This window comes from Gasterosteus aculeatus, chromosome 4, assembly GCF_964276395.1.
Source record: "Gasterosteus aculeatus chromosome 4, fGasAcu3.hap1.1, whole genome shotgun sequence".
In the NCBI taxonomy this organism is placed as follows: domain Eukaryota; kingdom Metazoa; phylum Chordata; class Actinopteri; order Perciformes; family Gasterosteidae; genus Gasterosteus; species Gasterosteus aculeatus.
The window spans coordinates 8,258,684-8,272,602 of record NC_135691.1 but is presented as its reverse complement, the minus strand read 5'-3'; the positions used below and the strand labels follow the sequence as shown (position 1 = coordinate 8,272,602).

Below are 13,919 nucleotides of genomic sequence, written 5' to 3'. Positions count from 1 at the left end.
GTGTTGATGAAGAGCGCAACGGGAAAATGAAACAATGAGTTTTAGAGGTTTGGTGCTCTTGGTACACTTGTCACATATATTCAGAAATTAACCGGGTGGTGTTTCAACATTGAAAAGTGCAGTTATAGATTCAGTGTGAACATCTTGGGGCCCTTTGAGCTACAAGGTTTCTTCAAATCCACCATTGAGGTTAATCGGATTTACATTTCAGTTTCTTACACGTACATACTATTTGAATTATGCAAACACACCTCAGAGCAGATATATACTGGCTAAAGTTAGGCTGAGTAAGTGAAATGTGAAGAGAAGTTATATGCAGCCGCTTTCTTCTCAATGTGACTCTAACAAAGCTACCGCTTCCTGTCTTTCCGTTTACGATTTGTCCTCATCTGCTCGAGTCCAGACTGCATTTCTAGCTCTCTAAATGGTCTGCATTTGTCTTTAAAATTCTCCAAAGATCACATGCGTCTTTCACCGCCGCTGGTTTCAATATGCCCTCAAAAATATGCACAAGTCACTCAATCTGCAAATGTCTTCATATGTCGAGGCAACGGTGTGAATTACTTTTACGCCTACAGAGAGCAGTATACGAGAACATCTACAGAGAGCAGTATACGAGAACATATTTAAATCTTCCCAGCCGGTTTGTCTTTGAAATGACTTTTAGACACATTAAAGCCAAACAAAGTGTTTTTACAATTGTAATTATAGTCTATTTCAGTGAGACGTTCTTCTGCAAGTCAAACACCTGATGAACTCCGATCAATGCTGTAGCTCACAGGAAGCTTCAATAAAAAGCCACGTTACCACATATCAGATGGTACAGTAATCCTTTTTATTTATCTGGCAAAATAATAAAAGGGAAGCATTTGGAAAGAGTCAAGTGAACAGTCAGGAAATACAAAAATATAGATAAAACAATTATAACAACTATTTTGATTTACTTCCTCTTTCACTCTCCAAATGGGAAAAAAAAGAAAAAAAAAAAAAAACTTTCTTTGGATCAACATATAACATTATGGACTGAATGCTCAATAGATATCTTTTACACAGGATGCACAAATCTGTGTTCAGCCCCATCATGCGACCTCCATCTAGCTATCAGTTCATGACCCCCCCGCCCCTCCTAACCAACCCCAAATGATTTCTAACATACCTAAATATTATCCCCTAATGCACAAAGATGGTCCTCCCTCCCCACTGAACCCCTCCAGTCTCTCTGCGGTGAAAGCGATCACAGCGATACCTCCCCACGGTGCGTCAAATAGCCTGGAGGCTCACGGCGTGCCCCCCCCACCCCTTCCGCTCTCCTCCCCCCGCTAGTCCTCCGTGGCTAGACCGCGCTTGGACGGGGGCACGAGGTGTCCAGGGAGCGTGGGCGGCAGCTCGTGGCCCTCCAGCTTCACTTTGATCAGGTGGTTGGCCAGGGCGAACTCCTCGTCATCGAGGAGGCCGTCTTTATCCACGTCCGCCAGCTTCCAGATCTTCCCCAGCACAGTGTTGGGCAGCTTGGACTTCAGCATCTCCTTCTTGGCTGCGGCGCCGGACACTTTGCCGTTGATGGGGGAGAGGGTGTAGAAGATCTCGTCATAGGTGGGCTTGTCGCGACCCACCACCCACTCCAGCTCATCGATGCCTTCGCTGGCCCCCACCCCGTAGCCATGACCAAAGGGTCCATTGGTGGTTCCCTCGAAAGCGCCACCCTTGACGGCCTGGCTGGGCATGGAAGCCTCCTCCTGGCGCACCAAGTCCATGAGGCGGGCAATGTCGTTGGCCAGCATGTCCTCCACAGCCTCCAGCAGCTTGGGCTTCAATACAGCAAACTTAGTGAAGTCCTGACCGTTCAATTGCTCCTAAAAGGGAGAGGTAGAGAGGGGGGGGGGGAACAGGAATTGGTGATAGAAATAGATCAGTCTTCAAATGGTCACCAATGCATGCAGCATACAAGAAGCAGGATTTCCTGACAAGCAAAGAAAAATAAATCTCATCTCCGTCTTGGTCCTGGAGGAAAGAAGGGCAAAGATGCGAAGAGAGTACAGGCTGGAAGGTCATTCTACTCTTCTGAATAGAGTGCGTTACAAACAAAGTACTTCTTTCATTAAATATGCAATACTGATTAAGCTATCCTCATGAAATGGTCCAAAGGAAGTTTAAAAAAAAAAAAAAAAAGGTACTCTTCATCTGGTGTACATTTTCGTTTAAAAGAACCAACAACACGTGTCAATTTCCGCTCGTTTCATGTGTACAGTCTTCTCAAAATAAACTGCAGCCGTCACAGGGAAACGGTTCGGTTCACTCAGCAGTTCCCAAACGTTCATGCTGAATGTATCTTATCTTTAGCATACCTGCATCTTGGCGAGTTTGGGGAAATCTCCAGGGGAGATCTGGTGCTCCTTTTCAATCCTATGGTAGATCTCCCCCAGGTTGGCTATCAGTTCCTTCTTCTTGGAGTCCTTCCCAAACACAGCCGGCATGTCTCTTTTCAGAGAGCTGATAATATAGGCCTGTACCTAGACACCAAGAAGGAAATAGCACAGACATACATTTCAATATATATGGTGTAGATTTGACACTCAAATTCAAGATCCAAGTTAGACTCTGATGTTACTCTTCGCAGCAGAAAAAAGTTTTTCATTAATTCATGACTTTGATGTTCACGCTTCCCCCGTGAAGAATGACGTATGAACAGAGTCTGATGCAGGAAGTTTTCACAACTAGTCTGGAAGGCAATGACAGTCGTGTGTGCAACTGTGATGACGGAACGTGAAATCTACAGAAAATACAAAACGAAGTGCTGGATATTTCAATGGGTCAAGATGACTAGATTCCATATTAAGGGTAAGTATTTCTCAAAATATTTAGTATTTATTGCGCATCTAAAGTCTTTTTTTTTTAAAGCTTTAAATCAATGCATATAGACTAGTAGCAGAAGTAACAAATACCTCTTCACTTATGTGGTTCATCAAAATAATCTGACATAAGATTGTACTCACTTCTTCCTGAACAAACAAAATTGCGTAAAACAGGACATTTTTTTGGGCAATCCCCCTCATGAGGGTGCTGATGTGAGAATGATACAGAACGAGAGCCAACCTTGAAATCAAGTGTCACTCTCAGCCTGGAACTTTACCATGACATTAGTCTTTAGCTAAAAGCACATACCATCATGGCATTTAGTATTTAGATAGACTTCGTCCCCAAGTCAGTTTGCCAAAGACAACAGGATGCACTACTGCATACGTTCCCTTTTTTGCATTATGCATTTGGGGTTATTCTGACGCAATCCTCTGCTTAGCAAAGCATAGGTAACCTGAGTCGATGACGGCTCAGTGATTCAGTATCACATGTATTGTGTAAATGAGCAAGAGGGTCAACAGTACGTTTTCTGGCATATACATTCAAATAATATATATGTTTTTTTAAATCAATCAGGAAGTCAAACTCTGCATACTGACCTTGGCGAGTCGGGCTCGTTTGATGAGGTCATTGAGTTTGCGTAGAGCTGCATTACGTGGCAGCGACTGGATGTCCAAGAACAGGTCCTGCTCCTCTGCCTCAAACAGCTTCCTGTTGTCTGGGACCAACAGGGGCTGAGCCCAGAAGGACCCGATGTACACGCGCACCACCTGGAGCACAGTTTGCACACGTTAACCTCCGTTGACCTCCGCTGTTCACACTGAGCTGCCCACAGGGGAGGATTTGAGTCACATCCACGGCGGTTGGCAAAGCTATACAGAACTGCGAGGTTTACAGTGAAGCAATTTAAAAAATGTGTCGTTCTGCTTCAGATGTTTCATTCTCACTCTCAAAGTCAATGAATCATTCTCAAACATGCTCCAAAGGTTATCTTCTGGATCGGTTTATGAATATGGCCCTGCAGCAAACATTAACGCAACAGTGAGGTAAAAATGATAACAAGCTAGGTCACCTGTCAGTTTTTTTTTTTTTTACAATTACAAACTGAGAACATTAGCTGGAAGTATGTTAAAATTGGTCACTTTTCTATTACTGTCATGTGACCTCTATCCAGGTACTAGTCAGATTTGATTGAAAAGCTGTGCGTTTAAAAAAATAAAATCTGTGGATCACAAAAACTCAAATGGAGAAAAGAAACTTTTTTTTTTTTACCTCTGGTGTGTTGATGATTTTTCCTAAAGACCACATCAGTGCTCCGTAGACCCTCATCAGCTGCTGGGTGCTGATTTGGTCCGCCTTGTTCAGCACTACGCGCATCTTGTCCTCGTGGTTCTTCAGAGCTCGGATGACCTCGGAGAACTCGTCAGAGATGTCCAGCTTGTGGGCGTCGAACAGGAGGATGATGCGGTCCACGCGCTCCGCAAACCACTCCAGCACTGCGGCAAAGTCGTAACCTGGAGAGAGTAAAAAAATAAAAATAAAAAATACCAGCAGATTAAAGACAGGATGTGCAGCGTTCATTCTCTGGATTTTCTTACTGCGCTCTGAACTGACCAACTAACAGAAAGTCAGAGACTGCATTTTGTATGTATTTAGGCTGGAAACAAATATCAATACGGAATTACTTACTTTAACACATGGGGAGTGAGGTAGTAGCTCGCTGTATTGTGTCAACCACTCGGTTTCTTTGTTCCCTAACATATTCCAATACTTGAATGGAATTCTTTGGGTATTCTGTACTAGACAAAAAACACACATAACTGACCATCGTGGTTTGGAGAAGGAGTTTCTGTAAACAGTCACACCTGACAAAGAGCTCAACGGCTCCAATCGGTGAATAGTTTTTCCATTTAGATTCTATGTAAGTCATGTTGATCCACTAATGTTTAGATAAGAGCCTTCAATGAGGCGGAACATTTTCTCCCTGGTTACCTATTAACTGCCAGGAGAGGCGCATGAAGGTAAAGACAGTTTAAAGTCCATGCGGAAAGTCTTCCGTGTCAATGTATTAGGAATTCCATTATTTATTTTTGGGACAGTCTTTCCAGCAATGCATCTTATAGGAACCCAGCTTGATAGTAATGAAAGCAAAGAGAAATGAAGCAAGAGAGCAAACGGTTGAGAAGAGATAGGAAGTCATTGAATATGCAGCGTCACAGATCATCAAATAGTGCTGCGTCGGAGCAGAGCCACAGAAACCCAATGCGCCATTCACTTCCTCTGGCCGTTTGAGAAACCAGGCTACGAAGTCAAATTACGTCAAACTGGTCTTTTTCATTGAGCTGTACTTTGCCTGGAAGGGGGAGAGAGATTATGATTCAGATTAGAGTCCGTGTGTCATCTGATCAGAGAAGAATGCAGCTGCTCTAAAAGCTCATTTCGGCACTCACACAATCGGTGGATCTGCTGCACACGCATTCCCACATGGCTGGCTCCATGTCCGAGCACATGTATACAAAAGAGATAGCGATAAAGTAGATGGACTAAATGGCTGTGCGATATGCAGAGATAAAAACAGGGGTGGGGAGCTGAGAGAGAGAGAGAGAGAGCACCCATGACCACATGGGAAAGCAGAGGGGGATAAAATGGGGGATATTTAAAGTCCAGGATCCCTGTGGGAGTCTGCCGAGGACATTTGCTCATTCTCTCAAGTCTGTTTTTACCACATGGGTCGGGGAATCACACCGAGGGACAGCTGCTCATGCTTACACTACAGGACATTGCATGGACAACTGTCCTTTACCGCGTGCACAGACGTACAGGGATACGCTCACGCCCTTGTGGTAAATCTAGACGGACTCATAATTGTGTGCCAATCATTGACAGAGAGCAGACATGTGGAAAGATCAGGCTGTGGTCTTTTTTTTCTTTTCTTAGATTGAAAAAATGAGTTCAGTCAAGGGACCATAAAGTCCAAAAGTAACGGCCACTTTCCCAGTGTGGAAATTTACAATTAATTGTTATGAATTATTTTTCACAAAGTATCAAACTACTCCTTTAAACAAAAAAAGTACAGGGCTGCGTACTAAAAGTTTCAAACTAGCTTATAACGTGTCAGTGGCCATGTCAAGTCATGAGCAACAGATATCCGACGCCAACGAGTTCTGCAAAATCAGTCTCGTCATATTTTTCTCTGCATTTCGAGGTTCACCGAGGAACAAGCTGAGCTACACCAACATACTGACCTCATCAAAATGGATCCATAATAAAAAGCATTGTGCATCACAGATTCATGGTCTAAATGCGCAGCTGGCTGTACGGACTGCCACACATGCCCGTCACACCTCGGTCGGCCCTGTTTGTACATGACACAGCGAGTACAGTATGTCTGGGAAGTACAGTATTGTATCTGTTTATATAGAAACAGTTAACATGATAACGAGAGAGAGGCCTCGGTTCTGTCCACCACAGTAAACTATGCATGTACGGAAACAAAACTGAGGAATGAGGTATCAGAGTTGGTTTGCTCCACCTCTTTTTGGACAGAGTCACCTCTACATGAGTTCCTTTTCAGACATACTCTTTTCTCTTGGCACAAATGTGTGGTTGTATGTTTACAGTCACCTGTTTGGCCTCTGCATTGTGTTGTCAACAATCCGTATTCTTTCCGTCTCCTTAATCTGCTTCTCATCATCGCTGCAACGACCTTTGTTCATTAAATAGTAAATCAGACTAAACTTTTCTTTATTAATTGCGGTCTTTTTTGTCTATTAAAATCAAATGTCCTAAAAAGAAGCAATGTCTTTAACTTTTTTCTTGCCTCGGTCCAAAAACTAAGAAAGAGTAATAATTCTGTTGAAATTGCTTTCACTGATTTCAAAATAGTTGCCAATTCATTTTGTGTGGATTTACTGTGAATTGCTCTTCACGTCTCAATATCCCCGTTCCCCCTTTACTTCTTGCTGAGTCTCAAGGGAAATACAACTCAATAATGAAAAGCAGATTTACGGACTGTATGAGCTCTCTGAGGCGGAGAAGGGTGGGGCGGGGGGTGGGGGTCAGTCTTGGGAAACTCTTTGCTATGTTTGCCATTTGACTCCACATCCTTTCCCTCAATTTCACAAAAACTTGTGTGCTTCCTCTTAAAGGGGCTCCAATCAGGTAGAAAAAGCAGAAGCTGTGTTTGGCTGTACAGTTATCTTCTGCCTGGGTTCTCAGTTTTGTAGGATCATCAAAAGTAAAAATGAAAACTGCGTACGCAGCAATTCTGAAGACACCCTGAAGGTCAGAGTTGTTGTAGCACATGGACGAAACAATTAATTGATGCATTTCCACAGAGTACAGGGAAACGACTCGGATTCAAGTGATAAAATGACAACCCCAGACATGTAGAGGGCACACAGCCATAAGAGGAAACGTTTTGGGCTATTCACGCTTGTTCTACTTTTTTTCAAATAAAGCTGGCTACAGGCCGATATGAAGACAGAAAGGGATGTGAAAGAGGGTGCCTCTGCAAAGCTGCAGGTAGAGACAGGAAATGAACTTCTAAGTGCGGCGTGCCCTCTCTTTATATGACCTCTGTGTGAGCAGACTGTTGAGTTAAAAGAAAAGGTTTGACTGGTCTAAAAGCTTGACTGCTGCAGTTGACTTGGCAGAGAAGTGAGAAATGCCAGAGCAAATCTCAGAGAACGGAAGAGTATATTAGGATCTTAAAAGCGTTTTCATTAGAATGTTTCACTTCCTGTGGGTTCATTTTGCACGCATGTCATTGCCTCGTTTCCGAGGAGAGAGAAGATGTTAAACACAGACGGTACCAGTGAGTAAACGGGTGAGTGTGAGTAAAGCGTGAGTGTGTACATCAGGCAGACCTCTGCTTATCCTCTGTTTCTCCCCAGACAGAATTCCAGGAGTGTCGATGATACTGATGCTCTCCAGGACGGGGTTTGGCATCTGGGCACACATGAACCTGCCGAGAAGACACAGTGAGGGGGGGGGGGGGGAAGAGGGGTGTGGGAGAGATGAAACAAAAACAAAAAACTGTTGAGTGAGTGTTTATACACAAGCTTGGCATTTAACAGACATTATTATGGAGCGCTTCAGTCACAGCCGTCTTGCGCTCTGGAACAATTGTTATTGGCAATTTGTGAAAAAAATAAAAACGTATTCATTAATTATCAAAATAATACTAATTTGATAATTGTATTGGTTGATTAATAGTTTCAGCTCTTTTCCTGTATAGAGATTGTTAGACTACATGATTCATACTTTGCAATGGTGGGGGCGTTGCTTGTAGGAGGTAAACCCCAGATGAAGGAATGTTAGGGAAACACTGGCACAATACATTAAAAAGGTCATGAGTAATGATTCCCAACGCAACACAACTCACTACACAATGGTCTCCTTTAGGCTGGGACACCGGGGTTTAAACTTTAAAAAGGGGGGTGTTGCTCTACAACAGCTATTGAGCAAACACGCACACACACACACACACGCACAAAAAAAAAAAAAAAGGTCGGGAGTACTACTTCTCGCTCCGCTGCCATTTCACTCGATCTGACCCGATACTCACAACATGAGCTCAGAGGCACAGGGTCATAAGACCGGGAGAGCCATGCCTTCACATTCCTGGTGCAGCCACACATGCACGCACGCAGGAAAAAGGAAAATCCAAGGACAATGATCAAGTCAAAGGAAGGCTTCTCGCGTAGGGATCCTATGCAAGCGATTGCAGCACAATAGCAGTGACTGCCAGAGAAAACAAACATGCAGGTTTTTCCATAGCCTCCCACAGCTGATGGTGCATGATATCCAGTTGGAGCTTTGGCGTTTCCATTTAACTACTCATCCCAACATTTTCCATGCAGAGCTAGAAGGAGAAAAATGTGCTCAAACTGGAATTCTCGGAAACAGAGGGCCGCACCAACCGCCGGGGGCCCGGAGGGCCTCGAACCAGCTGAGATCCTAATCACTGCTCAACTATGTATCACAAAAGTGAGAAACCCATCTTCTCTGCGAGGCTGCAGCCCCAGTATGAAGGCCTGGGTCACAGTGCTCATGTGACTGGGGGGGTCTGGCTCCAGCTTATGAAAGAGGGTCTTCCTCGCTTGCCCCACCTCCTGACCAATGACCTTCAGTCACATCGCAAACCTCAACTTCCTGCAGAGAAGAGGAAACAGGGCGGCTGCCGCTTGCACTTGGGATGTGGACAGGGAGAGTTTAGATTTTCCATTCAGGCTTCCTCTAAAATTCTCTTTTGTATGTGTGAGCATATAATACATTATAAACATATCTATATCTAAACGTGGGGCCTCGTGTATATTTGTTATGCGCTCTAAAAGAATGTGCACCTGTGAACCGCGATTCCACTAGTGCCGAGTCAGTGTGCTGGAATAAAAGGCCGTGTGCAGGACAGGTCATTGTCGGCCACGGTGGGCCGCTGCGGAACTTTAAACTGTGCTGACTAGGTTCTACTGAATAATAGCTTACGGAAAGAACAAACGCACTGAGGCCTACTGACTGCGCCACAGTGTAAACTAAAAACAGCCTAAAGCTAAAGAAGAATATTCAGGTTTATCTGGAGTTCATTTAGGATTTAGTAGAAATCACAGCACATAGCTAGACAGCTAGAAACAGAAATAATGGAAAAGTAGGCCATTGGGTAGGACACACCAGCCACCATTGTGTGAATCCGGTTACTGATTTCTGTTTACTCTCTTCATAAAGAGCTGTGTATCAAGGGGAAGGTCGTACCAAAGGCTGGTAGTTAAAGGCTAATCGGCAGGTTTAATGACTATGATTAAAAAGCTACGCCGCTAACATCTACCCCGCTGAGCGAGGTCGACAGTGCTCCTCCGACATGGCGTTTTCACCTTAACTCTGTTAATTAACACTCTGATATCTATCCACATTTATGAATAAAACCAAATCAGTCAACCAAACGGCTGATTGAAGGCTACTCTTTTACTTTTGGCTCCCTCAAAAAGAAAGTGGAAACCTGGAAGCGTCCGAGTCCAAAACAGCCAACAGTCCAAATATTTGCCTGGAACGGCTTCTTGACAGACTTTTTCTAGACTGCAAGTCGGCTCTGGGATCGGTGCCTTCACAAAAGGATTTTTATTAATGTTTTAGGGCCGACACGTACTCACATACTTGCTGTGTTGTTGTACAAACATTGTGTTATGTACGACCATGTGAGCTTATCCTCCCAAACTAAAAGATGGCCACTCCGGCCTAAACTCGCATGGGAGACCATTCCTATGATATCGCAGGAGTCCGTCCAACAGTCGACAAGAGGTGCTATAGCCTTTGTTTATGCACAATCTTATCTGGTTTCCTTTGGAGTCTGTAATAAACTCCAAAAAGGGGTGAATCGTGTTCCCCGAGGTCCAACACCAAATGTTATCTATGCATGACTTCCCTTTTCCAAGTTGATGTTTAGTAGAAATTTGCTCTGATGCACGATAAAACAAACATTACACACAATCGACGGAAGGGATCCGCAACCTCTGCCAGCAACGTGTGAACATGTGTGTGAATGACCGAGCGTTGCCACAGAGCGTGCATGTTGGTAGAAGAGCAGAAAGACGTTATATAAAAAGGCAAGTTCATGTTCTATGTACCCGCACAATAGACGATAGGACACGGGCTTAACTGTGGAAGCGTCAACTTGAGTGTTTCTTTTGTTCAACGGTTTTGTTGGTCATTCCTGTGCAGGGTGACACCACCACACTGACCGCAGAGAGAAGGGATATACCCACAGCCTCTACAGGAAGTGACACCATCAGCAATTGGGTGTCAGCCATCAGATGTCATCACACAAAGATCGCCACCATGGCTTGGATTAAGACGTTTCCCGTAAACACACTCTCTCTGACGCAGAGTCCGGTTTGTGCGGTCTCACCTTGCACTCTGGGTACACTCCATATTATTTGTTCGTTTCACTTTCTCTTCTGCTTTTATTTGGCTGTTTTCCATTATTTCCACATTAAATGAGTACAAGACAACATGGCAGAGATAGTGAAAGTAAAGTGTGCAACACTTCATGCAAGTCACCGGAGTTTAGCCATGAGGATTAATATACATCAGACTTTGACGTCAGGCTGATTACGGGGCCCAATTAGTTTATAAAACTTTGGGAAGCGTGTTCCCGTGTGTTCCGAGTGTAACGCCTGCTGACTCAATAGAACAACGGCGAAAAAGGTAGAAAGTCAAACCCAAACTCCTTTGTGATTAGATCTCAACATCCACACACGTAATTAAGGGACTTGGCTTGTCTGCTTCCACTGATGAGCTTATATGACCAAAGGGTACAAAAATTATAGCGCCTACGTCCGAGGGCAGGACAAGGTCATCCAAGGCAAGGTACAACATGCAGTTTGATCGAAAGCGAATGGACTTCTTTGTCGATGGGATCAGGTGTGGGAAAGCACCTTACTGTCATTTGTTTTGTCATACACAGAGAGTGGCTCTTCAACTTAACTAATGACCGTAAACACCCACATTATCGCAGGACGATGGATGACTTGAAACCTCTCATACAAAACCACAATTGGCACCAAGTCTGCTGGGAACATTGTGCAACAAAAAAAACAAAACAGTTGGGTACATGTAGGGACACGTATGGAGGCCATTTCAATCAATGGGTGGATAGTAGTCATTCACTCACAGCTGTATTTGACACTAACAGACGTACTCATTTTAACCACACATTAACAAATAACTCCTGGGGCCCCGACTGCTCAGATTGCTGCAATCCCAGTGAAATTACATTGGCTCACGTTGCTCGGTGTGAGCTCTCTGTGGAGTTACCTGTTCAGAAACGCGTTGCCGAAGGCGTTGAGTTTGCGGAACGGCTTCTTGGGGTCGACCACCAGAGCGTTGCCGGGGATCACCCCGTCCTGGTCGCCGTGCATCACGGCGATGAAAGAGTCCGTGGTCGGCTCGGGGCCAATCCGCATGCCGGGGAAGTCCTGTTCAATGAGGTGGCGGATGAAGGTGGTCTTGCCGGTGGAGTACTGGCCCACCAGGAGGACCATGGGTTTGTTGTCGAAGTCGGCATCTTCGAGCGCCGGGGAGTGGAAGTCGTGGAATCGGTACGTGTCCTCCAGGGGGAACAGTTTGGTCCGGTAGAGCCGCCGCAGCCCCTCCGACACGTTCTGGAACAGCTCGGGGTCCTTCTTCAGGTTTTTTCTGAACATGGTTGCGGGTTTCTGCCCTCGGTCGACACAGCCGTGCCCGTCTCCCGCTGGATGATTGACTGTTACCTGGTGTCGCGGTGTGGAGCTCTCTCACCGCCAACGTAGTAGCTGCCTGCCGGAATGAAGCAAACGTTGGGCGAGGTTTTACAAGTTGGTTTTTTTTTTGTCCCCACCCTCCTCTTTGCTAGCTAGCCACACACTGCGAAGTCAGTAATTCGGGGAGGACCCTATTTCGACTGACGTTGACTAACGTGAGACAAGGGAAACGACACTCTATTATAAATACGTACCTCTCAAAGGAACACAGGTTTTGTCCAGTTTTACAGGAACCTCGAGAACTCCTCTTAGCGGTTAGGCTAACTCGCTTAGCTACCGGCCCCGGCTGTCAGTTAAAGAACCGTTGCGAAGAAGGCACGTACACACCGGAAACACCACCCTTTTCACAATAAAAGCGTCAGTGATGACGTCAGTCCGGGGTCCAATAGTGTAGTTTATACTTCCACAGTACAGCCAGCTCCACAGGCTTTATTGGCAATATCTCTCACATCAAAAGGATCACAATGATACAGTTTTGGAGTTTTTGCTTTTTTTCCCACCCTGATGTTATTATGTTGTTATTTATAATGTTATTATTTTATATATTTTTATAATAATAACCAATATTGTTGTTATTATTATAATGAATAATTTCAATATTATCTATTCATATAGCACAGTTGTTGCATACAATACAGCACACATTCTCTCACATTCTCACATTCCACAATTGTTTTAGTATGACAGTGTTTCACATGGTAATAGTTTTATCTGATATATCATGTTATATGTTTTAAATTAAATCATTCATCATCCATATAATTGAAACTTTCCAACAATACATTGAACAATAAATGTCTATTTAATATTAATAAGTGACCTATATATTTATTGGGTTATCATATCAAATGTGACACTGGGATGTACTCCCTAAATTTGTTTCTCAAACTGGGAAATGTACATTTTCATATATTTTCAGTTTTATCGTACTTTTTATTTTTTTGTCCAAACCATACTGTTATTCAGACTTCAAACCGTTCCCTTGGTTCCGAGTATCAGTGGAATAACACTCTTTAATTGACCTGTCATTCAAATCAACCAAACATTCCGCTCATCATTTCATTCTTAATACTGAAACTGAAAATATCATTCAGCTCCTATTTCAATGCTATTGTTAACAACACATTATTTTTAAATTGTTAGGTTTACATGCGATATACTGTGTTCACATAAAGAAAGCCATTACCATGTTTTTAAATGTAATATTACAATATTTTTTTTCCTTATACTGTATTAAAGATGATTTACTTTGGTGTTTGTTTGAAAGCATTTTGTTCTTCACTTGGTGAAGTCAAACAGACAACATTTAATGTCAATGTCATCTATTTGTTTTTCTCTGTACAAAGCACAATGAAGAAAAGAAAGACAGTCAAACAATAGGGGATCCATTTTTTATTGCGAAGAGCAAGCTGCATAGTAAAAAAAGTACAAAACAACAAAGTACAAAAACGACAAAAAACATCAGAATAAGTAATGTGTAAAACTATTTATGTTTTAATTTGCTGGGTGAACATTACAGACATTTCCGATGAGGAAAGGTGTCCCACCACAGATAACAGCAGCTCCACTGGAAGCAAGAATTATTCCATATGGAGATGCTGTTACAGCTGGTGAGACCCACAGAAAAAGCACAGCTGGCAGTGCTGAGCATGAGAATGTGGTGGTGGAAATAGATGGAGGTTAGGTGGGATTCCTTGCTCCTGCAGCACTGGATTTGTGTGTGTATGTTTTATATATAAGTGGTGTTGTATCCTAAAGATGATAACGCTG

The 13,919-nt window shown here is 43.6% G+C and overlaps 1 protein-coding gene across 1 annotated transcript; it reads right to left on the bottom strand.

Annotated features, from left to right (window-relative positions):
- Nucleotides 1–813: 813 nt before the first annotated feature.
- ehd1a (EH-domain containing 1a) lies at nt 814–12,521 on the bottom strand. The gene is made up of 7 exons (XM_040175151.2): nt 12,344–12,521; nt 11,665–12,165; nt 7,725–7,822; nt 4,129–4,370; nt 3,456–3,626; nt 2,346–2,510; nt 814–1,853 (listed from the first exon to the last, which is right to left on the bottom strand). Exons 2-7 carry the CDS (start codon nt 12,051–12,053, stop codon nt 1,320–1,322), a joined length of 1,599 nt encoding a protein of 532 aa, XP_040031085.1. The 5' UTR covers nt 12,054–12,165; nt 12,344–12,521; the 3' UTR covers nt 814–1,319.
- Nucleotides 12,522–13,919: the final 1,398 nt, after the last annotated feature.